At 43.3% G+C, this 26287-nt stretch overlaps 1 protein-coding gene across 6 annotated transcripts in view; it reads left to right on the top strand.

The window, feature by feature from the left end:
• Positions 1 to 26287, top strand: part of TOX2 (TOX high mobility group box family member 2) — a 327883-nt gene that overhangs the window by 141775 nt on the left and 159821 nt on the right. For 5 of the 6 annotated variants that reach the window (XM_020998643.1, XM_078150272.1, XM_020998640.2 and 2 more), the window contains exon 2: positions 13554 to 13619. The exons of the other annotated variant lie outside the window; for it this stretch is intronic. In XM_020998643.1, the coding sequence (XP_020854302.1) occupies positions 13554 to 13619 (66 nt within the window). The remainder of the gene's footprint in view (positions 1 to 13553; positions 13620 to 26287) is intronic. 6 annotated transcript variants of the gene reach the window in all.

Here is a 26287-nt window from a genome sequence, read left to right as displayed (position 1 = left end):
GTGCTGCTCCTTGTAGGGGCTCATGTGGCTTGCATGCAAGTTGGACAAATGGACTTCCTTTACAGACTGATTTTTCCACATCAAAAAAAGCAGAATTGGTCACAGGGTCGAGCCCAATGCCTGGGAATGGGGCCACCCCATCCAGAAATGACTAGGATTTAAGGGATGCTCTCCTGATGCTAAGGCACTCTATCTCACTAGTTTTCCAAAGTGACTGAAATTATTATTTGGCCTAAGATAATCTCATCCAGAAGTGGTTATCAGACCATTGTCAACCATTGACATCTTTTAATTAGAATTCCAGAATACTTAAGGTGGATTTTTTTCCCCCTCCATTTTATACATGGGAAAACTGACCAGAGAAGTGACTTATTCAAGATCATATAACATTGGTGACCTAGTGGATCAGGGTGAAAAAAACCCAGGCTTGTTATTCAGATGGCTAATATGAGAGAACTACACTAATAAAGAAAACACATCAGAGAATGGCACACAGAGAAGTATCCGTGGAAGGAGAGGCTCACATAGAGTAATGAGCTGAAGAGGAGGGGTGCAGCACAAGTACAACTGATAGATAACATGTAGACACTAGGCTGTGGGTCCCTGGGGTGGGTGGGAGGTCTCTAGAAGGCAGGGGACAAATGTTTTCCTCAAATCTCTGTTTTAGAGCATCTCATGTGTATGCCTCAGTCTTAGCCATGGAAGAATTATCCCACATATTTGATATCCGGAAAAAAAGTGTGATCTTGTACATTCCAATTCTCATTTCCATGACAAAGATAGCAAGAAGAGCAGAATGAGGTACAGAATTTTCAAGACAATTTTAAGACTAATGAGAACAGAAAGTGGCAGAAGGAAAAGGAATTGAAATTAGAATATGAAACAAGGAGAAATTAATCTATTCCAGTCCATTTTAAGACTCCCTTTTTGTGATGCCTCATGGGTAATCCATACACAGCACTTTATGCAGTTTTTAAAAAAATTTTGACACCCTTGATCTGTTGTGCCATGTGGGAGAGATTTCCTATCAGATAGCCACCTGACTTATTAAGTACATGCACATTGTGGAAGTGTGTATTGCATGTATTTTCACACATGTCCATATATGTATGTATATCCCCAAATATGCTATATCACCTACTATGCCACTGATAAGCTATGTGACTCTGTGAAATTTATGTTTCTTCTCTGAGCATTTTCTCCACCTGAAAGACAAAGAGGTTGACTAGATGATTCCAAAGGTCTTGTCTAACTTGTTCATAGTTTTTGCAGTTCTGAATTTTCAAAAGGTTGTCATGTGGAAGAGATATCTGAAGCATCCAGCCTGGTTTCAAAAGACAGGTTATCTGCCTTTTGAACAAGATATGGGGTTATCTAGAAGCAGAGAGAAATTATAAGGAGATATATTTTGGCCCAACATAAGAAATGTTTTCTAAAAATCAGCTAGAGTTGTCCTACAGTGTGATAGGGCAGCTAGGTGGCATAATGGATAGAGTGCCAGACTTGGAGTCAGGAAGACCCGAGTTCAAATCTGGACTCGGACACTTACTATCTGCATGGCCCTGGGCAAGTCACTTAACCCTGTTTGCCTCAGTTTCCTCATCTGTAAAATGAGCTGGAGAAGTAAATGGCAAACCACTCCAGTATCTTTGCCAAATAAAACCCAAACAGAGTCACAAAGAGTTAGACATGAATGAAATGACTAAACAACAACAACATTGATAGGCTTCCTTGTGAGGTAGTGAGCCAAGCTCTGCTATTGACTAGATCTGCAACTTGGGGCAGATCTCTTCCTCTCTTCTGGGGCTCAGTTTCCTCATCTTCAAAATAAGGAGGTTAGACTAAGAGGTGTCTAAAATTCCTTACAACTGGTCTATCTTGGGTGTCTTCATGGAGATGGGCCAACAAACCAGGGTTTTGATAGAGCTGGAGCACTGGCTAGGAATAGATGAAGGCATGATAGAGCAGCAGGATTAGTCTGCATGATGGTGGTCAGCAAGGTTCAGGCATGGGTACAGGTGATATAGAGCAAAGGTTTTTCAGAGAGAGCTGGTCAAGAGTCTGGGACGAGGCAGGAAGCCAAAAGGGTGGCCGGGCATCAGTGCAATAAATGACTCCAAGGGAAGTATGTTGTTCCTATAATGGATGAATCAAAGGAGCTCTTTTACCTGGAAAATGCCTCACTCACCTGTCTGGCTTAGCCTTTGTGATCCAGCCCACTTAGTCAAAAAGACCCAGATTTATTTGTTTTTTCTTTAACATTTTATTGGTGCTTCTTTAGGAGAAAAAAAATCAGTCATTTCCATACATGCTCCCACTTCCAGATCGGCCAGTAAGCCTCCCCTTCTAATTAAAAAAATTAAGCAAAACCAAGTGACTCAGTGACCAAGTCTGATGGCTTATTAAATATCACACACCCAAAGTCCTCCTCCATCTTTCCAAGGTAATGAGGAAAGTACATGTCCTTTTTCTTGGAGCCAGGATTGGTCATTACAATAACATAGCATTTGAAGGACTAGGCTTGTTAGACCATGTCTTATTCCATGTTGTCGAGGCAGCTGCCATGTCTATACTGACATAGCTTTCCTTTGAGTGGGGTTCAGGTTCCCCTCATCTTAGAGGGGGTCCTTCTGAGCATCTTTGGGTCCCCTTTCTTGAGGTCTTTTCCTTCTAAGGCCAGATCCTCACAGCTGAAAATGCAATCTGTTGGCAGAAGAGCCTCTAAGACTGATTTCTGGGCATAGCAGACAGACATGGCCATTTCAGGAATAGGGGAGTCAGTTGGTTGAATGTGAGTGGGACTCTGTTGTGTTGGCCACAGAGAATACTTGTGGTCTAACTTTTGTGAAGATTAGCCAAAAGATAAAGTCATGTAGCTATACTGGACTACCACATTTCTTTTCTTTCTACTAAATCTCCTCTTTCCATCCTCACTCCAGTCATTGAGAGCAGCTGAAGGGACTTACTGACTCTTCAGGGGAAAATTAATAATGCTAACTAGCTCATTGTCTCTCAGCATTTGTATAAAGACTTTAATGAGAAAACTGCTGGGAGTGTGATTAGGCTTTGAACTTGGTACAGTAGCTTGTCCTCTGGGGGGACTAGTGCAGTGTAATTCTGGGAGGAAATAATTGTTGTGGCCTCCCTGAGAGGTAAGGGGTCGTGGAAATGGTTGAGACCAGCCCTAGATACTTTACCTCCTAGCAATTCATCTCTCCTGAACCTCAGGGGTGAACCTTTCAGCTTGACTCATAGTTTAACCTCTTGACTTCATAGGTCTGTGGCTTCTAGTTGATGAGAGTTAGTCCTGGTATGTCAGAGATCAAAGAGATCTTAAAGCATCTCTTGTCCAACCTCCTCGTTTTATGTACATGAAAACTAAGGCCTAGAGAAGGGGGAGGTGTTGCCCAAGGTAAAAGTTACATAGCAACTCAGTGGCAGAGCAGAGAGCAGAACCTAGTTCCCTTAATTCATGGTCTGGGGTTCTTGCCACCATATCACACTGCCTCCCTATGGCTGGGGAAATGGAGAAACACTCAGATGGCTATTCCTCTGACTCCTAAATGAGGGAAGGCTCTTTCCACTGTGCCATGCCATCTCATGCCGCTTCTCTGATGCTCACCTTGAGCCCATATGAAACTTACATCTTGGAACATCTTGACATTCATTCCTTCGTCACACTGCAGATCTGGGCATGACACAGCATCAATGATTTGGCCATTTTTCACCTACTCCATAGTCCCCCAGGCTCCCAAAATATATTTTCTTCATGCTGATTCATCTTCAGTGGGCAAATGAATTTCCAGGTAGGAAGAGAGCCCTATGTCTGAGTCTTCTATTTGTACCCTAGAGAACATGGGGAGAGCTGAATTCTACAGGGTTAGAAAAGGAGAACTGAGTGAATATTATTTCTATACAATGACCCTCAGTGTGATGAAACCCAACTCTTTCCAGGTCTTAGTCCTCCCCATTTTTGCCCTTTAGGATTCTTTAAGATTGACAGAGATAAACACTGATTTCTGCATCAACCAGGCAGCATTTATTAAGTACCTATTATGCTCCAGGCACTCCACTAAGCACATTAGACAAGCCTCAGCTTTCCTGGGATAGAAAGGGACTGGTAGCTGGAGAGAGGACGGGCAGAGGGTTGACAGGATCTATCTCTCTTGACTGATTAGAAATCCAAAGTTGCATAGTTTAATGCTTGGTTGTTAACAAAAATGACAAGGATTAAATCATTCTAAAAGCACATAGGACAATACCACAAGAGTAAATAGCCTCCAAATTTGAGTGGACATATGGAGAACACTATTCCCAGCATGAAGACAGCCCAGGCACAGGAACAAGCCTGATCAATTTTTATCGGAGATGGAGTATGATGAATGTAGCACTCAGATCCCAAGCCAGACTGGGACTCCACACAGCTGGGGAACTATGCTGTGGTGAAATGAGTGGAAATCAAAGCCCCAAACAGGAAATATTAAAATGTTTGTTTCTACCATAAATCAATACAGAGTGATGGGAGTGATTATCTCGAAGTGCATTGGATAGCACAATGATAATGAGGCCAGTGAGAGGACCCATTAGTTATCTACTCTACCTGGCCAGCAAGGAGGTGGTAAACATTTAATTGAAAAAAATATCCTGACAGAAGATTTTCTAATAAATTTGTTTGTGCCCATATAGCTTGATGAAAAAGGAAAAATAATCTAGTCAGCAATGGGGATGTTCCAGAGCATTTTCTGGGTTTGGCTAGACCTTTGATGCCTCCCAAGCCTCACGATTGGTCAATTGGCAGCCAGTGTCCTGGTAAAGTCCAGGACAGAATTCAGCCCTTGTTCTGGTCGTAGGGGGCAGGGAAGCTAATAAGGAAGGAGTGTATAAAATAATAAGGGGAATTTGCTCTAACAAAGGGAGTGAGAATAGCTTGTATTTACTTAGCATATTTGCAAATATTTTGATGGGTAGTCTGACCTTGGGGCCACAAAGAACTGGGTTCAAACTTTGCCTGTGACACCTTCTAGGTGTATGACCCTAGGACAGTGTTCTAGACAAGTATCTAAGTCTATAGGTTGTAGAGAAGGAGCCAACCTGTATTGCTAGAGGAGTTCCCCTCTCTAGGAATTCCCTATATCAATGACCTGACAGATTCAGTCCTTATTCCCCTATCTTATTCTAGACAGTCTTATTTACATATACATTATCTTATCTTCAAAACAGCCTTGAGAGGCGGGTCCTAGTGAATAGACAGCTCTCCTTGGAGTCAGGAAGAAGTGGATTCCTGTCCTTCCTCTGCCAAATCGTGACTTTGTGCCCCTGGGGAAATCACTTCAATTCTTGGTGCCCCAAGCACCTCTTCCACTAGAAATCAAAGAACAATGGCCAGTCCTAGTTGATAGAAGGCAGGTCCATAGACCAGTGAAATCCCAGGCATGGTACAAAAAAAAAAAAAGAATGAGAACCTGAAACAAAGAGCCTTGAGAAAAAGGAGGTCATGCAAGTATTGTTACCCTCATTTTTACATATGAGGAAACTGAGGCTCAGAGAGTTGAAGTCACTTGCCCACAACCATACAGGTAGTAAGGTAGAACTGAAAGCCAAAGAACCTGTAAAGTTTTAACTTAGATCCTGTGCTACCAACTCCGTGACTCTTTCTCCTGTGCCATGCTGGCACACAGTCAGTAAGTGATGGATCCAACCCTAGGTCCTAAGCTCGTTGCTTCTTTCATCCCACCAGCATGAAGGAGTTTCTCTTTCAGTTTTACTCAGAAAAGGAGAGTGATTCTGGAAGCATCGAGTGCAGATGTAGCTTGGATTTCTTTTGCAAAATGCTTTGCCCTGAAGAGAATGCAGAGGTCAGCCTGCTTGTGCAACAAGTTCCTGCTGAGAAGCCAGCTCGGATTCTCACCACACCAGTCGTGCTGCTTAGTAGAGCTCAACCATGCCTCCAAGAGTATGAGTTGTGCAGAGCTGAAGTGTTCCCACTGGGGCCCTTGCCAAATTCTCCAAGCCTATAAATTTCTCCAGGTTCATAAAATTCTCTAGGCTCAAAAAATATCTGTCTGAGGCTGTGTGAGGCATTCTGTTTGTTGCATGGCCTTCCAGCCTACCCCCTTCCTCTCCCAGCTGGGCACGTGCTGCAGGCAGGCACAGAGAAGACTTGGAGGAGTCTAGTTGGAGTGATATAGAACTTATCTAGTCCAACCCTCCAATTTTACAGGTGAGAAAACTGAGACACGGGGAATGAGCATCACCTCTCTACCAGCATCTCCAGTGTCCTGTTGAGTAGCACCTTACCAGGGTGGGAATGGATAGTAGGGACAGTGGGAAAGTACCTTTAAAGCATGATGGCCGGACATGCATGATTTCTCACAAGCAAAAGATTTATCCCTCTTTAGTGCCCTACCTACATGGCTCATTCTTTTCCAGGTTTCAATCCCCCAAGGACCCACCTCTTCCCCAGAGTCTTCTGATTTCTAAACTTTCATGAGAATGTCTGAGGCTTCTCTCTTGGACTGTCCTCCCTGGGTGTTCAGGTATCTTTCCCTTCTCAATCTCTGGAGATGAAATAACTGCTCTTTGGGGTGACCGAGTGAGCCCCAAAAGTGGTCTCCACAAATGGAAGCGCCAAGATAAAGTGTGATGGTCAGGTGTGCATGACAGGGACTTTGCAGCAATGCTTATTGTGCCTGATGCAAAGCTGAAACTTGTTTTTCTGTGTTTGGCATTTATTTGAGGTCTTTGAATCTAGTGAGACAAGCTCAATTCACTCCTTGACATTTCTCTGTGCACACTGTACACTTAGGGTTCCCCCACCCCAACATGTACAATAGATTGTTCTTTACAAACAAACCATTCTACACATTTAATAGACACGTCATGTGTCACATATAACATATTGATGGCTGAGAGGCAGGGTTGCATCATGTATAGAACACTGGCCTTTGAGCCAGGAAGTCCTGAGTTCCAGTCCTGTCTCTGACTTATATAGGATCTATGACCCTGGGCAACTCATTTAATTTCTTAGTGCTTAGGTTATAAATTGCAGGGAAGGTACCAGCCTGTGTTGATAGAGGGAATTTCCTCTTGCAGAAGCTCCCTATGCCAATCAAACTACAGATCTAGTCTCTATCCCTAACCCTAAATTGATACTCAAATGGATCTATGATGTCATCAGTCCAGCTGATACAAGTCATCCATGCCTGCCCATCCAATGTCTCTCTTGTTCCTGTTTTCACTTAAGTATGATACTAAGGGTCTGCCCAAGGATGTGCTGGTAAATGTTTTATAACAGGCTCTCAAAAAAATCTACCAGTGACACATTTTCAAGTTTAATCTGCATTATTAATATGTTTTCCATCACTTTCTTAAGTCTAGAGTAGAGGTGTCAAACACCTGGACCCAGCAAACCAGATTAAAATGTAACTGGGAGGTACTTAACACAGATAATGTTAATATGTGGTTTTAAGTCAACATGCTGCCTCCAAGAATCTTTATATACTGCTTAGTGGCCCTTGTTTCTACTTGAGTTTGATACAACTTATCTAGACAGCCAACAGACCAATAAACCAAGCCCTGATTTGTGAATTGTAAATACTCACACTGAAAATTTAATAATTTCTCTGAAGCGGCTGTAACACACCATCAGATCCACCCAGTGTCCTGGGGGCCTTCCTCAAGAGGTGAATAGTGGAACATTCAAGTGGTCCATCAGTCATGCTTTCCTCCGGCCACATAACCATCCCATTTTAAACTCAGACATTTTTCAGGTGACATCTTTGATTCCTGTTCTCCTATGTGTTTCCTTGTTTGTAATGTTGGAGCCAGCTCACCCCTGCCATATACTCTGGCCTTTGCCCTCTGGATTGTGGAACCCTCAATTTTGGGCTGGAAAGGACTTGAGAAATGCTTGTCCATTTCAATCCCTTTATTTTGCAGGTGAGGAAACTGAGGCCCAGGGAGGTTAAGGTACTAGCCTGAGGTCACACAGGTAATAAGTAGTAGAACCAAGACTTGAATCCACATCCACAGACTCCAAATCTAGTACTTTTTTCCACGTACCACTTTTGATTCTCTAATGCTCATAGCCATCTGTGATTTCCAGCCATATAACAACAGTGCAGTAAAGGTCATCTTTTTCAATTCATCTATTCAGTAAGAATATTAAACTTTTGATACCAATATAAGTGTATGTATACACACACACCCCTCCAGTCAATTTGTGGTATATCATTGATGTGTTTATTTTAATTTAGAGGATAATGAGAATTTCTTGATGTTGAGATAATAACTTATGTTTTTCAAAGAAAAAGAAAAAAATATCAGGCAAAACCTGACATTGAACGAAACCTGAAAGTGAATAGTGCAGTCCGTGCTCTCTCTGTCTTCCAGACCCTACTAATGAAGAAGATCTCAGGGGCTTGGAGGAAACCTTTTCCTTTATGTGTGAAGCTCTGAGCAGTGACCCCACCTTTAGCAAAGAAAGAAGTCACTTTCTTAGGAGTTCTGCCCTGACCATGTTTCCTGACTCTCCTGAAGTAATAATGACATCCTGGCTCTGCTGATAACCTTCTTCCAAAAATAGGCTCAAGAACAGTTTAGCTGAATCATAGAGGACCATAAGATGTCAGAAGAGCCTTAACAAATAGTTAATCGAGCATCCTTCTTTTCAGACAAGGAAACTGAAACTCAAAGAGAAATTGACCCAAGAAAGAAATTTACCCAAGGTCCCTGAAGGAGTTAGTGGCAGAAATGGCATCAAAGCTCTCTGTTTTGTATATCTTTGCATCCTTTGCAGTGTCTAGTATGGGACCTTGTACATGATATGGGATCTGAACCTGGAAGAAAGCTTAGAGACCAATTTGTCCATAACTGTTTACAAATAAGTCCATTTTATAGATAAGAAAACTGAAATGCAGAGTGGGGACTTGGCCATGGGCCTACAGATAGTAACAGAGTTGGTATTTGAAACTGTATCTTCTCATCTGCAAAATGAGAAGGTTGGTCTGCATCTCTGAGGTTCCTTCCATTTATGTCTATGATCTTAAGGATTCCCTCACTCCAAATGCAGCATTGCTTCGGCCCCAACATTAGGAATCTTTACTGTGTGAGTGACATCTGTCTTGTCGTCTGGGGAGCAGTATTGTCAGTCCCAGGATCTGGTTACGTGATCTAACTCTTGCTGCCTCTGATGAAACCTTTATTCTCCTCCTCCCCTTTCCCCAGAGTACCTCAGTCTGGGTGATCACAAGGACTGCGGGACTTGTTCTGCTAAAAGGCAACAAGTGTCTTAGAGGAGAGGAGGGAGGCCCCCAGGCCTCGAGAGACAGATAGAGGTGTGGCCAGCTGAGCTCTCCTGTTAAACAAGCGTGAAACGGCTGTAAGCAGTGTTGTAGGAGTTCTGTCTCAACTAATTGGTCTGTGGATATAACTCGAGGGGACTCAGCAGACAGAGAATGAAAACCAAACAATGCCGGCTTGGCTAGGGAAGAGAAGGTAAAGAAATCTTAGGAGGCACTGTGATACTGCAGAAAGAACAGTGGCTCTGGAGTCAGAAGTTCCAGGTTCAAATCTTGCCTCTGACCTTTACTCCCTGTGTGACCTTAAGCAAGGCACTTTAACTTAGTGTTTCTTCATTTATAAAACAAGGTTGTGGCTGTTCAGCTGTTTCAGTCATGTCGACTTTTCATGACCCCATTTAGGGTTTTCTTGGCAGAGATACTGGAGTCGTTTGTCATTTCCTTCTCCAGTTCGTTTTACTGATGAGGAACTGAAGCAAAGAGGGTTAAGTGACTTGCCCAGGATCCCACAGCTAGTAAGTGTCTGAGGTCACATTTGAACTCAGGTCTTCCTGACTCCAGGCCTGGTGCTCTATCCACGGTGCCACCTAGACTAACGGATCTCTAAGATCCCTTCCAGCTTCTAGTCTGTGGTCCACCCAGCAGTGGAAATTCCCTAAGGCTCTGTCCTAGGCTCTCTTGTCTTATCCTATGTTTTCTCTCTGAGTAACCTTATCAGCTCCCATAGATTTAACTGTTATCTTTATGTGACTGCCTATATAGCCATCTATTTCCTCTCTTGAGTGTCAGTCCCACATCACCAATTGCTTGTGGACATTTAAAACTGGATGTTCCGGAGATATCCTAAACTCAACATGTCTGGCACTGAGCTCATTATCCTTTTCCTGAAACCCTCCCTTCTTCCAAACTTCCTAATTTCTGTTAAAGGGAATACCACCCTTCCAGTGTCTAGGGTTCATAATCTGGAGAGTCTTCTGGAGATGTCACTGGTCTTCACTTTCCACGTTTCCAGGGAATCTCCAGATCTTGCTGATTCTACCTTCACAACACACCCAACCTTTTCTCCTCTGTTCACACAGCTACCACTTGAGCTCAGGCTCTCATTACCTCTTGCCTAGATTATTACAATAGTCTCTTAATTGGTCTTCCTGCCTCAAGTCTCTAACAACTGTAGCTGATTCTACACACTGCTGCCAAAATAATTTTCCTTCAGCACAGAGCTGACCATGTGATCCCCCTACTCAGCTGATTCCATTGGTTTCCTATTGCCTCTAGGATAAATCTAAACTCTTCTTTTTAGCTTTTAAAACCTGGCCCCAATCTATCTTTCCTGCATCATTGAACATTACTCCCCCTCCCTCATTCTGTAATCTCACTAAACTGGATTTCCCTCTTTTCTTCACATATAACACTCCCTCTCCCATCTCTAGACCTCTGTACTGACCATCCTCCATTGTCCACCCTCCCTCCATTTCTCAGCCTCACTGAATCTCTCTCTTTCTTTAATATGCAGCTTAGGCACCATCTTCTGCATAAATCCCGTCTCCCCAACTGTTCTAGTGCCCTTCCTCCCAAACTACTTTGTATTTAATATTTTGCATATGTTTGTATTAACTTTATATTTGTGGTATGTATGTATATATAACTGTGTGTCTACATATATATGTGTGCATATGTGTATATAAGTGCATGTATACATATATGCAACTATATATGTGTGTTTGTATCTCCCATTAGAATGTAAGCTCATTGAATGTAAGCCTCCAAGAAGATGTAGCATGTGCAGTGGCCACACCCTTGTAAACCGCCTCAGTAGAGAGGCTACACCGGTTGAGGGTAATAGGCAGGCCTCAAACCTGTTGATAAGTTAGGAGGATATCTACTGCCATCGAAGACGTCAAGGTCATCCACTACATCCCAGGCCATCGCCAGTCATGTTGATTTTTGTCTTGCCACTGGACTTTAATAGCTGCAGAAGAAAGAATGAAGCTGACAGCTTTGTGCTACTCTGCCTCACTTAAATCCAATTCACACGCAAGTCAAGACATTATGCCATGATGCCCTTGGTCATCTTTGAAAATGAAGAACAAACAATAGCCACAAGAAGCAGCTTACTGAGAATAGTTCCATTCTTTGCTCCTGTATCCCCAGTACCTAGCAGGGGTGGGGGACCTGTAGCTTTGAGGCCACATGTGGTCAGTTCTGTGAAGTTTGGATTCAGTCAAAGGGCTGCACTTGAGGACTTAGAGGGAAACATGTGGCCTAGAGGCCACAGGTTCCCCACCCTGAAGTATAATGCCTAGTATACAGTAGGTGCTTAATAAATAATTATTGGGTGATTGATTAATTGATTTAGCCTATGAAATCTCCGGTTGCCTAGCAGAGGAGAGTTAGGGAAAATAGTTTGTGAGTCACTGAGTTTAGAGGGACTTTATAAAGAATTCACTTTTTATTCTCTCAACCTATGCATTTAACCTCCAAAATGGTCTCAGTGACACTGTTGTTGAGAGGCACTGTAGATTTTTCCCTGCGCCTTTTAGGGAAGGTAGTATCAGCCTAGTGTGGCTAATTAATTAATAGCCAGTTCTTTCTGGAAATCCAGTGGGAGCTCTTGGCCAAGGTATTTCAAAGCCAGTGAAGGGTTAGAGTTAGGATTCTGAAGAAGAAGGTGGAGTGGTGGAGTGGTTAATTCTGCTTCCGTGGGTGATTTTGGTCAGAGAGGTAGCTCTTACAGTGACCTTGGGCCCAGTCTACAGAACTAGGAAGAGAAGGCTGTGGGATGCATGTCTTTGTGATTCAGAACAGATTTGTTCTCTAGTCCCGAGGGCTCAGGCCAGATTGTGTTATAAGATACATTGCTTCTGAATGCTTGTTGGTGTCAGCACCGTGGTAAGCACTGGAGCTTCTCCCTCTCATGCTGCTGTTACTGGTGTGTAGCAGTTACTGGTCTGTTAGCCAGCACATTTAAGGAGAAATCATACCTGTTATCCATTGCCAGCCCACTTAGGTACTTTTAGGAAGTTTGGATCGTTCACAGAATGAGTCCTCCCAACATACACCCCAATATATTGGGAAAGACATACATGGTTGCAGGGTCTGTGTGTCCTGGGAAGTGTCCTTGATATGGTAACAGCTCTGTGTTTGTTTCAAGGTATGCTGACAGGTAAGGAGTGTATGTGTCCAGGTTTTCTCTTCCCCTGGGTTTCTGTGGCCTGTAGGAATAGTTGGTGTTATCCTGGTGGTAGAGAGCCAGTTTCCCATTTAAGAGCTGCGTCCGTGATGATCAGTCCATTCTAAGACCAGGCTTCACCTATAACCAGATAAGGGCTGTAGACTGCCCCATCACTGTAAGGGTGTGCTTGAGAGTCTGGATGTAAGAGAAGGTGACTGACTATATGATGCCATGGGTTCCTTGTATTTGTAGTCTGAGTCTGACATGGAGATGACATATAGCCTGTGCATGAATAAATAAGGGAGGCTTTTTGGCCTCCCCTAGGAGATGGTACTAGATTTTAGAGAACAATAGCAACAAAGAAAAAAGGCAATTGATTAATGGAAAAAAAAAAGATTTGAGCAGGAAAGAAGACATAGGAAAAGCAAAAGGGAAAGCTCAGACAGGGAGACGCAGAGAGAAACTAGACTTCTTGGGGAGCCAGGATTGAAAGAGTATGGGACTCAAGGGGCTGGCAAGATAAGTGAGGAAGACATTAAGAATCGTTTCCAAATCTGGATTCTGTATCTGCCCTGCGTGCATATACGATTGGTTTTCTTATAAATAGTTTATGCCCATAATAAAGTCTCTATTATATTGCACTCAAGACTACTGGCCTGAGGGTGTTGTTACAAGGACTTACCTTAAGGAGAAATATGGGAGATGAGTGGGGAGCTATGTTCATGGGGTATAGTCCCATGAGATAACCCCAAGCCCTCTGCCTCAGAGGATGACAGTGAGGACAGGAGCATTCAGGCAGTTGCTGTACTAACCTCCCAGAAGACTAGGTCTCATCCATCTAATTCAGCTTCTCTGAGGCACTCATACTCTCACCTACACTTGTTCTGATTGGGGTTAGTTCTGGGCAGGAGTTATCTTAGCTGGATTACCAGCTCTCCTTCTAATCCTTTCCCCCACGAACATACTACCCACCTATGTGTGCAATGCAGCCTACCTGGATACACATGTGAAAGGCTTCTTCAAGTTGAGGGAACTTATGGGAAGCAGCTTTAATGAGAATGACTCCTTTCTGTTTGTTTCAGTTTGATGGGGAGAACATGTATATGGGGATGAATGAGGCTAACCAGGAGTTCCTATCGGCCAATCAGGTAAGGGTCATTTGGCTTGTTTGGGTGGGGAAGGTGCATTGTTGCTTGATGTAGAAACATCTGGCAGTCGATGACAAATGATGCCTTGGAAATCAATTTCCTTTCAAGTGGCTCAGCCTCTCAAGCCCTGTTGGGGTAGCAGTTGGTAGGGTGGGGGGAAGGGAGCATAGAAAGGGGCAGAGTCAGCATTCAAGACAAAAAGAGGCAACATGGAGGAAGGAGTAGAGAGAATGTGGGCAGTAAAGATCAGACTGGGTTGGGCAGCGGGTCATCTGGTGATAGAAAAAAAATGAAAAATGAAAAAGGTTTGGATGATTCCTATAAATTGACTTCTATTTTATTTTGGAACAAAATCAAAATTAACTGAGTTTGATAAAAATAGAAACTTGTCCACTAGGGAAGGAGTACAATGGAAACATTGAACTGCAGATGCAATAGCACACTGAATACACACACTTACATGTTTACACATATGTGCTCTCAGTATTACCTATGCCCATATGGCTCATTCACATGCATATGTACACTCAGTCACATACTCACACATGCAGAGTACACATATGTAGCTTGGCTATGTCTACTCATCACCACTCAAACTGATTTGACCAATATTTGACTAATAATAATAATAATTTGCATCTTGGTAGCACTTAACAGTCTATCCCTTGTTCATATCAATGTTCAGAAATCAGCAGAACTGGTATTGTTATCCCCATTTTGCCGATGGTGATAGCTCAGAAACAGACCTTAAATGACTTGCCCGGTGTCACTCACCAAATCAGGGACAGAGCCAGGACTTTAACAGAGATCTTCTCCCTCCAGATCCAGGGTTCTTTCCACTATGCTTTCCCTGTTTGTCTAGATGTACCCAGTGCCTTGGGTACATTTGGGTGTAGATATTCCCCACATTCCGCCTCTGACCCTCTCCCCAACCCTTATCCCTACCCCACTGCCTACTCGGGAGCAAGGGGGCCTCTGGGAAGATTCTCTCCCAAGGAGAGATGGCTCTTGAAGAATAGAGTTGATAATGCAGCACTAGCCCCATGGCGCTTGCTAAAGCTCCAGTTATAAATAGTGTCCAGCCCACTGATTATTCCCATTGCCACCTTTCCCTCAGGGCAATTGGCACTGAAACTTGGTACCCTAAACAGTACCCATTTCCAATGAGACTTCTTCTGCCCAAGTACTCAACACAATTTGGACAGTTATCCACCAATGAGAATTTCCTTGTGAAGATGCTCCTTTCCTAATGTATCTACATGCCCATGGTGGCAAGGCTTGGAAAGTTAGGAACTAATAAGAAAGTAGGCAGAATCAATCATAGGGTCATAAATTTAGAGCTGAAAGAGATCTTAGAGGTTATCAAATCCAACCGTCTCATTCTACAGATGAGGGAACTGTGAAGAGGTTTGCCTGAGGTCACTCAGTAGGTCATCAGCAAAGCTGGGACATGGACCCATGTCTCCTCACTCCCAAGATAATTGTCTGGTGGACCTAGCAATAGTGCTCCTCGAGATTTCATGGCCCTGCACTACTGCACACACACTGGGCTGCACTGCATTTTTTTATAGTACAGGATTACATGGTTGCCGCCTTGACTGCTCTGTTCTATGGCCTCTCAGGTCATCAAGTGTTGAGTTCTCATTGAGCTGCACCTCACTCTCACTGAGCATTAATGGTGGAGGAGGGTGGAGGGAGGGGAGCCCAGCCTCTACTACTCTGCCCCACACACCCCTTTCGGCAGAACGTCAGATCCTAGAAATGTTTTTCTTAGAAGAAAACCTGTTTGCTTTTATTTCTCCAATTCAATTCATCATTGGGGTGTGTCACAACAAATCAATGTTTAACCTTAAACCATGTCTTCTGCATCTTTCTACATCACATGAAACTGTGTCATATTAACTTAACAGGCTCCAAATTTTAGAATCAAACCATTCAAAGATGTCTGTTTCAGCACAAATTATTATGACCCTACCTTTTCCCAGTAGCTTAGTCACACTGCTCACCCCACCAGCCCAGGCTAGGACTGAAGGATATGCTTACTCCTGCCTGTCTGATAGGCCCCCATCTTTTCCTTGTATTGAACTGGAGTGAAAATAATGATAACTATTTATCACATTTATATAGTGCCTTAATATTTACATATCATTTTACATATGTCAGCTCAGCATCACAACAATTCAGTGTGGGAGGTGTTATTTTCCCCATTTTACAGAAGAGGGCATTGACTTACAGAGAAATTAAGTGACTTACCCAGAGTCACACAGCTAATAAGTATCTGGGACAGAATTTGAACCTAGGGCTTTCTACCACAGTCCATTCTAGAAGTTTCTAACCTGTCCCCCTACCCAAACTTCTTTGAGAAGAGAACCCAGAAGGCATCTAGAGTATGTAACAGAAGGAGGGATTTTCCTTGGTAAAGAATAAATTCACAAGATTCAGGATGAGCCTGAAAGGAGGGGAAACAAAGGGATGTCTCTCCTGATGGGGGAGGAGGTGGGGAGGAGACATTCCTTCAGTCCTCAGTACAAATATTACAAGACTGGGATGGGGAGGGGCGGAATATTGAAGAGAAGATTTCTGTCTCGAGTAGGATAAGGGTCAAGAATTATAAATCTATGAGAATTTTAGAGTCTTTGGGGAGGGTGGAGATACAGTTCGGTTTGGGAGCTTTAGGGCCTTTTGCATGGAAGATACTTTCAGCTCTATTGAGGCAGAAGGACCAGGAAGAAAACCCATGAGATTGGGCTGCTCGGAATTTACTCTGGGCTGAATGAAAAGAAAGAGAAAACTTTGGGTCTCTTCCCACCAGCCTAGACCACAAGGATAGAAAAGAAGGCAAGGGACTCTAAGTGGAGACGTTGTCCAAGAATCATAAACATGGGATCAGAGATGGGTACTTCAACTGCTAGATCACTTATTAAGTGCAGGGCCTCATGGTCCGTCACTACTCACAAGTCAGGAGTTCACAGTCAGATGGCGGTGAAGAACAGTTAGTTACAAAACTAGGTGATACCTGGAAGAATGAGATGGGACAAAGAAGAGGGCCAGGCAAAGTGCTGTCAGAAGTCTGAGGAGGTAACAACCACTTTCACCCAGGGGGACGTCAGGGGTGCTTCATGGCAGAGGTGACTCCTGAGCTGAACCTTGAAGGAAGGTTCAAATGGCTCAAATAGGGTCATCGAGTTAGAGCTGGAAGTGACCTTGGAGACCATCAAGTCTGTTTTTCTCATTTTACAAGTGAGGAAACTGAGGCCCAGAGAGCTTACATGGCAGAGTGGATAGAGCGCTGGACCTGGGGTCAGGAAGACCTTAATTCACATCCCACCCCAGACACATGCTAGCTCCGTGACCTGAGCATATTATTCAACCTCTATCTGCCTCAGTTTCCACATGTGTGAAATGGGACTGATAAAAGAACCTAGCTCCCAGGGTGAGGAACAAATGAGATACACGCTTTGCAAATAATAGCTATTTTTATCATCATCATCACTGTCTAGAGTCACAGAGCTCAACAGCTGGAAATAGGTGGGGAATCTATTCTAGGGAGATTGAGGGATCGAAAGAACAGAGATAGAAGAGGGAAGAATGAGAATGGAGACGGAATTCAGTTTGATTCAACTATGGAGTATGTAAGGGAGTCAATTGTATGAAACAAGTTTGGACAGTTAATATGCAGTGAGATTGTGGCCTTGAATGCCAAGATCAAGAGTTTATAGTTTATTTGGAGAGCGTTTCTAGAGGAGAGTGACTAGCGAGGGAAATTGAAACCATGCCATTCAAGGATTGACTGAGGGACTGGTGATGTTTAGCCTGGAGAAGACTTTAAGGTTAACTTGATAGCTGTCTGCAAATATTTGTAGGGCTGTCATGTAGAATAGGGATTAGATTTGATTACTTGGCCCCAGAGGATTGAACTAGAACCACAGAACTGGAGATCCAGAGAGCAAGATTTTGGTTCAATATAAAGAAAAACTACCTAACAATTGAACTGTCCATCTTTGAAGTAATGAGCTTCCCGTCACTGGAGGTATTCACGCAGAAGTCACAGGACCCTGCCTACCTGTCAGGCATGATGTCGAGGGGATTCCTGTCTCTGGTGGGAGGGTCAGCTTGATGACCTAAACACCCTCTTCAGTTCTCAAGTCCTGTGTGTCCTTTGGCCCCCACCTCCCTGTTGCCATTTTCAGGGCAGAAGACAAAACTGAGTTGGAGTTCTAAGTCATCCATTCAGAAGTGGGGATGTCTAGTGTGTGTGTGTGTGCTATAGGGGAAGAGTTTTCCATGGACCCTGGAACTGTCGTTCTCCTTCCAAAAAAAGAAAGCCAATTATCCATAAAGAAGCCTGAGTCTGCCCACCAAGGCTGAAGAGTAGCAAGGCCCAGGTCCCTGCGCTCCTGGACATGGGGCCCAGCTCGGAGCCTGCCCCTGGGCTGCTCCTATGCTCACCTGTGCTCCCTCCTTCCCTGAACTGTGCTTGTGGCCCTGCCATAACCTGGGGCAGGCCCCTTCCGGGCAGCACTAAATAGCATATATGATCATTAAATGGTTTTTGTTTGCTGTGGGCCGGCACAATGCCCAGCATGTAATGAGCACTTAATACATGCTTGGTGATCGATTTTTTTTTTAAGTAAGGAAGTGCTTTGCTGGCATTTGAGCCAGCGATGCCATCACTACTCCAAGCTCTTCCTGTTCTCCCTGTGATTCTTGATGCTGTTTCCCATTTCAGACAGCTTTGCCAGAATTTCTCCTGTGGTGTACCGGCAGGGTGAGGAATGAGGCTCGTAGATTTAGACCTTAGAGACAAGCGAGCCCAAACCCCTCATTTCATAGGTGAGGAAACTGAGGCACAGAGAGGTTAGATGACTTATCCAGGAAGTGTCTGAGTCAAAATTTGAACCCAGATCTTCCTGAATCCAAGTCATGTGCTATATACCAGTGGTATCAAGGTGAAATAGAAAGGGATTCCTGGGGGCTGCAGATTGACTTAAAAAAACACGAATTAACATTGTCCGTGTTTTACTATATTTTTGTTTACTTCATTAAATATTTCCTAATTACATTTTAATCAGACTTTGTGCGCTCAGGAGTTTTGTGAGTCTGACAGCTCTGCTATGTACAATTGCATGGGGGCAGCTAGGTGGTGCAGTGACTAGAGCTCCGGCCCTGAAGTCAGGAGGACCTAAGTTCAAATCCAGCCTCAGACCAAACACTTGACACTTACTAACTGTGTGACCCTGGGCAAGTCACTTAACCCCAATTGCGTATATATATATATATATATATATATATATATATATATATATATATATACACACACACACACACACACACATATATATACATATATATATGTATATATATATCTATGTGTATATATATGTGTGTGTGTGTATATATATACACAATACCACGTCCAACTCCCTCATTTTACAGGTGAGGGAACTGAGGCCCAGAGATGTGAGTGATTTGCCCAAGGTCTCACAGCTAGTCCATGGGATCACAGATCTAGATTTGGAAGAGAACTAATCCAACCCCTCATTTTACATTCCAGGAAGGACTTGCCCAAAGTCAAACAGGCAATAAGCAATCAGAGACAGGATTTGAACCCAGGTTCTCTGACACCAAAGCCAGCCCTGCTTCCTCGTAATTACAGTCCCAGAATGTGACTAAAGTCCCTATTGTCTCCCTTCCCAACCCCTGTTCCCAATTTGCAGGACTCACAGATGTTGACTTACCCATCGTGCCTTGTTGACAGAGCCCTATCTTGTGACAGTGGCCCGCACTTCAGGCCTAAGAGCACTGTGGTTTTATTAAACTCTAGGCCTCCTTCACGAGCAGTGCACGCTCAGCTGAGCTCCTTATGGAGAATGAAGCCTCCCGCAAGAGTATGTTTTATCTGTCTGGTGACTTCATTCAGGTCATCACAGTGTCTTCGCTTTAACACATTTGTTCACTTGTCCATCAAATCACAGGATCACAGAATTAGAGTCAGAAGGATTCTTAGAAGAATTCCTATAATCCATTTCCCTAATTTTATAGATGAAGAAACTGAGGCCCAGGGAGGGGGTATGATTTGCCCAAGGTCTTAGTAGGTGGCAGAGCTGGCATTTTAACTGGGGTCCTCTGAATCCAAATCCAGAGTGAGTGATCTTTCCATTTCACCAAGAGCACCCCAGCCCCTGGACAGATGAGAAGACACAGGCGCTCCAGCTGAGCAATGCATGCTTTGCTTTGGAGTATCTTTAGCCTTCTTTGCATCTGAGATGGTGTGAATGCCTTAGTAATTATTATGAACCTTATATACAGAATAATCTCCTTTGGGTGGTTAGTAGACTCCTGAGGTCTGCACATAGATGGGGGTGGAAGTCAATCATATTTTTAAATGCTGATAATTTTCTTCCAGCCTAAAACCTTTCTTTTTTCCTAAATAAATGTTATTGATATGTTTTGTTTTTAATATTACCTTCAGTTCTCAATATATCTTTCCCCACTCCTTTACCATAGTACCCATCACTCATAACAAAAAATGAAAAATAAAGAAAAAAATAGTTCAGTAAAACTAACCAGCTGCCCACCAAGTCAGACAGGGTAGGAAGTATCCCACACCCAGTCTCCCCATTTTGTTTATCCTTTGCACAATTGATGGGAATCTACTTTGTTCTCAGTCCTTTGTGGAATAGCCCACTTTCAACGCCCACTCCTTCCCTCTAAAACAGGGATTCTTATCCTGGGTTCTTTGAATTTGTTTTAAAAATATTTTGACAGCTGTATTGCAATGTAATTCTTTTCCCCTGCCCTTAAAGGGCTTACATTCTAATGGGTGAAGGCCATACATTAGGGAATCTACAGTGTGATGAGGTAGCTACAGATCTTGGTCTGTTTTAATAGAAGTTTAGTTTCCAAAACAAGGGAGGTTATATCTCTGCTGTCCTCTGCTGTAGTTAGATACTATCTAGAATATGATATGATATGATATGATATGTCATATCATATCATATCATATCATATCATATCATATTGTATGTTATCTGGAATAATTTTATGTGCTATCCTGCAAGACTTTGAGCTGGGACCCATTTGTGAAAGGGTGTCAGGGAGGGTAAGGAGACTAGTCACCTTATCTGTGATAATTGGTTGAAGGAACTGGCACTTGGCATGGTGCCTTATACTTCATATACTTCAGCTCTGTTAGATCTTTGATCTCTTCAGTATAGATACTCCTTCCCACATGCAGATTGCAACTCGTCTATGCCTGATCATCCTATTAAATATCCTCCCATAAATCTGCCACCAGGGGTTTACCCAACAGACTAGAGGATACATACATATTATACAATCTCTTGTCAATCAAATCAGAGCCACATTTTGACCCAGAAATGAGTCAAATCCAAAAGTCATTCCACCTCTCTACTTGGAGATTTCAAGGATAGCAAAGGAGAATGTTGGCTGCCCACTGGTTATACCTCATTCTTTGCTATGTAACTGCCCTGTCTTTTTCCCCAGTTCTACATTTCTCTGATGACATTCTTGACACTGCTTTTGCTGCATAATTCCCGTTTGTAGTCTGGTGCGTTCTGAACCTCTCCATTCATTGCCTTTCGGGTAACGTTCAACTACAGTTCTGTGGAGATTGCAGCATGTCTTAATTCACATCCATACAAGATCACCAGAAGAATGTTGGTGTTAAAAAAGATGAATTCTGCCCCCTCTCTCACCCTTTCTTTGAAGAAGTTAAGGACTGTGGGGTTGGAATGTGGCATATATTGTCAAGACTCATTTTTGTAGTTCTGCTCAACTTATTTTTTACCTTTTAAAATCTTTTGTTCTAAAAGATTGTTCTCTGTGAGGAGATGGAGGAACACATTGGGAAATATAAGTGATGTAAAGAGAAGCTATCAGTACAAAAATCTTTTTATTAAAGATGGACCTGTGCTTCCAGCAAAAAACACTGGGTCATTAAAGGAATTAGGCAGTTTCCCAAAGATCATCCAGCCTCCTCTCCTCCTCCTGAGGGCTTAATAATTACTAAGTGTTTCTTGAATAGTATTGAATTGGGAATTTTTAGCTTGTAGAAAAGAAGGCTGGAGGTCGGGTGGGGGAAAGGAGAGGCACAAACATTATCTACAGATGTCCAAGGGTTTGTGCCCAGATGCCACAATGGGACAGGCATGATCCAAGTATAGCCACGGGTCAACCCACTGTGACTTTGGGGCCACAAATGTGTCTCTAGCTGGTTCTCTCCTCTGCCTCGAATGTCTCCAGCAGCCAGGATTTTTCTTTCTGATTGAGTGAGGTCAGACATGTCCCTTACTTAGAGACATGACAGTGCCTTGGTGTCTTCATTTCTCTGTATCTCATATTCCACGTTTTCCCAGTGGTGCAAGGGATAGAATACTGGGTTTGGAATCACGAAAACCTGAGTTCAAATCCAGCTTCAGACACTTGCTGACTGTGTGACTCTGGGAAAGTCACTTAACTGCTCCCTGACTCAGTTTCCTTAACTATAAAATGGGGATGATAACAGCACATACCTCATAGGATAAGTGTTGGGAGGATCAAATAAGATATTATTTGTAAAGCGCTTATCACAGGGCCTGGCACATAGTAGTTACTTATAAATGTTTGATCTCCTGGTCCCCGTCTCTTTCCTCCTGTTTTCACTGCTGCTTGCTCTGACCAGTCATGGTAGGTAGAGTTCTAGATTTGGAGTCAGGAAAAATTGATTTCAAAAACTGCCTCCAACACTCATTATCTCTGTTTAGATAAGATGAATCACTTAACTTTTCTGGACCTCAGTCTTTTCATCTGTAAAATGGGAACAATAATATCTGAAGCCTACCTCTCAAGGATATTGCAAAGAAGCACAAATAAACCAATAAGCATTTTGCAAAATTTAGCATCATAGACATAGTGGTAAAAGAGATCTCAGAGTCCCATCGATCCCAACCCTTCATCTTATAGATGAGGCCAGGAAAGGTTAAGTGATCTGACCGAGGCCACAGAGCTAATACATGGCACAGCCAAGATTAGAGGGCTATATAAATGTCAGTTATTATCTGGCTTAAGGCATCGGCATTTCTGGGACTGCCAATATTAGGTACAGCTGTAGGTGTGGGAAATAATTCCATAGTGTAGGAATTTCTGCAGATGCCTGCTCAAGGCTTCAGACTGGGTCCAAGTATTGTCTTCTACAATGCCCCTATTACCGGTGATGGTGGCAGAGGTCAGTGATGGACACTATTGTTTGATCTGATGACAAGCTGTGTCCCTCTCCTGGCCTCTGCTGAGGTCAAATTACTTTTGCATTTGACTCATTTCTGGGGTCAGATCCTGGCTCAGGACCTGATTGATCGGCAGAAATTGTGTAATGGGTGTGTATCCCTGGGCCAAACAGGCTGGAGAGCTATTCTAATGCGTTCTCTAAAGGCACAGCTGTCTGGGTGACTTATTTAAAATGGGATTTCGAAGTGGTGTTCTTGCCATTTAATGCCCTCCTTTAGGGTTACACAAGGTTTATCAAATCGTAAATAACATTTAGAGGCCTCATTTTAACGTAATAGGCCTGATCCTTACGAAGGATATGAGGGATGGGCCAGAGCAGCAAATCTGGTGTTTGGTAAACAAGCGGTGTTGTAGAAGTAAATAATAGCATAATTAGATCCCTGTGCGGATGCTGGTACTGACTGAGGCCTCCTTGTGCGGATGCTGGTACTGACTGAGGCCTGCTTTCCTCAGATCTTGCCAAGTGTGAAGATGAGACCGAGTCGCTGGAGTTCAGCCCCCCTGGCTGATTCCAGGGCCTGAACCTGCTGCTAAAGTACAAGGACTGGGATCAGATGCAGGGTTTTCTTTCCTTCTAGAAAGCCTAGACTGCTTCAGAATACCAAGAGCAGGGCTTTGTGTGAAGTCAGATGGGCAACGGGCCTGGGTGGGAAATAGGCCCTGTCTCATCCTACTGGCCTGGAGTGGCCAGAAGCTGGCAGAGGTTGAGCACCTGGCTCAGAACAGTACGGAGACAGGTAGCACAGTGCATAGGACACTGGATCTGGGGTAATCAGGAAGACCTGAGTTGGAATCCTGCCTCAGACCTTTAGCTGTGTATCCCCGGGCAAGTCACTTAACCTCAGTCTCCTCAACTATGAAGTGGGGTAGTGATACCACCTACCTCACAGTTCTCTTGTAAGGATCAAATGAGGTCACACAAATAAAGCATTTTACGAATCTTAAAATGCCATATAAATGCTGGGGTAATAATTCATAGAAATCCCAAGAGGGATGCAAAGCTTTTAATTTGTTTTCCAAATGGAGGAGGAATACCTTAAAAGAGGAAGCCCATTTGTATCCCCAGTGCCTACTACAGTGTCTGGTACATGGAAGGTGATCAATAAATTTGTGTTGATTGATTTATTGATTGGAGAGACAGAGTGCCATAGGGAGGTACAGGGGGTCTTACTTAAGTCCTGGTAGGGAATTACATCTGGGGCTAATGGGGCTAATGAAGAAATATGTTGTCATTTGTTGGGGCTGGGTTGGGAGGGATTTGAATTCATAACTCTTCCTCATTTCCCACCCACCCCCACCCAAAAAAAAATAACTTATAGGCATGAAGAAGGAGACATGTGAAGGAAGTTATCAAGAGCAAACACTAAGACAGGAAGGAAGAGAATCCTCCCCCTTCTCCTCCCTCTTTTTTGTCATCTTCCTTTCCTTTACCCCCGTTTTTCATACCTTTCTGTTTCCTTTGCTGGACTCTCCTCCATCAATCCAGTTATCACTGAGTGACTGTGATGAATTAGTCTCTGCTGGGTGGCCTGGGACAGAGACTGATCTGACCCTGGAGCATGTGGGCACCCCAGCGCTGCTGGGCATCATTCAGACTTAGTGTGGATTCAGTCAATCTGATTGTTTATGGTCCTCACCCCTGCCTTGCTCAGACTTTGCTCCAGGGAAAGTGGTGAGGAGCTGGAGGCCCCACCAGCTAAGAAGCATTTGATATAATAACTCTCTCTCTCTTTCTCTCTCTGTATCTCTCTGTGTGTCTCTCTCTGTCTCTTTCTCTCTCCCTCTCTGTCTTTATGTCTCTCTCTCTCTCTCTCTCTCTCTCTCTATATATATATATATATATATATATGTATATGTGTATATATGTGTGTGTTTAATGTGTGTATTGCATATATATGTATATGTATGTGTACACACACACACACACACACACACACACACACACACACACACACACATATATACAAATTCCCTGAAAAGAAAGAAATTACCTAGGACTCACTTTTGCTCCATCTGGTCCCTTTTATTTCTACAGAATTCTATTTCCAGCCAAAAAAACCCAAAACATCAGCTTTTGACATTCACTTAGCTTTTCCGTAATAATGTCTGGTTTTGCAAAAGGATGAGTTAGTTTGTTCATGGGCTCTTATCTTGAGTCTCTCAGAGTGAACATATTTAGCTATGGGTAATACAGATACGGCATCTACATTACATACATAGGGATGGTATGGCTCTATTTTACAAAAAATTTGGAAACAGGTACAGAGAGGGGTTTTTGGCTAGGCAATGGGGTTAAGTGACTTTCCCAGGGTCACACAGCTAGTTAAGTGTTATGTGTCTGAGGCTGGATTTGAACTCAGGTTCTCCTGACTCAGGGCCAGTGCTCTATCCACTGTGCCACCTAGCTTCCCCCTTACAGAGAGGTTTAATGTCATATGAGAAATCGTGTTGCTGGCTCAGGGACTCTGGGAAAGATATCTGTCCTTCTGTGGTTATTAAAAATAATAACTCACATTTTATGGTACTTGGTAAGGTTTGCCAGACCTTTCCTGAGTAACAGCAACCTTGTGGAAGTAGGTAGTGCAAGCATTATTATACCCATTGTACAGAGGGTAAGACTGAGGCTCAGAGGTTACTAGGGATTTGTACACAATCATATCTTATTAAGTATCAGATCCATAATTCAAAGGCAAACCTTCAGTCTCCAAATCTCATGTTCTTTCTGCAGAACAGATATTCTTAACCTTTTTTGTGTTATGGAACCCTCTGGCAGTCTGGTAAAACCTATAGACTCCCCAGAATCTGTTGCTTACATTCATAAATGAAGGAAATGCTAAGTTTCAGTTAAAGGTTAGGGAAAATGAAAGTGCTCTCCAAATTCATGGACCTCCTAAAATCTACCTATGGACAATAAACTCCAGGTGAAGAACTCTGGCTCTAAAGAGGCCTTCATCCTTTGAAAAAGCTAGCTCTTTGACACAGTGTGAACTCACCTCTGATAAGGCGTGTACTCACCTGCCCTTACCACCCAGTTAAGGATCATTGATTGATTTCAGTTTATAAACTTGGGTCTCACCCTTGAACCTAGCCTGTAAAAGTACAGGAAACAGAGAGCAAGAAGCCAATATCCTATAGCAGGTAGGAGAGGAATAGACTTGGAAGAGACAGAAAGCTTCTCCATTTCCTAGACCCAGGGCCATCAGCAAAATTTCAAAATAGGTGAAATTTGTCTCTCTCGCCCCTCCCAGTTCCCTTTCTGAGCCAGTCTCCTACTCCCTGGTGACTGCTTCTACCAAACCGCAGTGCATAAATGCTGACTTTACCCATCTATGACAGCACCACATTTGGTCTACTCTACCTCTTATATGGTTTCCCTGTTTCAA

The sequence above is a fragment of the Phascolarctos cinereus genome, unplaced genomic scaffold (assembly GCF_003287225.1).
Source record: "Phascolarctos cinereus isolate Bilbo 61053 unplaced genomic scaffold, phaCin_HiC Scaffold_2;HRSCAF=192, whole genome shotgun sequence".
In the NCBI taxonomy this organism is placed as follows: domain Eukaryota; kingdom Metazoa; phylum Chordata; class Mammalia; order Diprotodontia; family Phascolarctidae; genus Phascolarctos; species Phascolarctos cinereus.
This window is presented reverse-complemented; position numbering and strand designations above follow the sequence as displayed.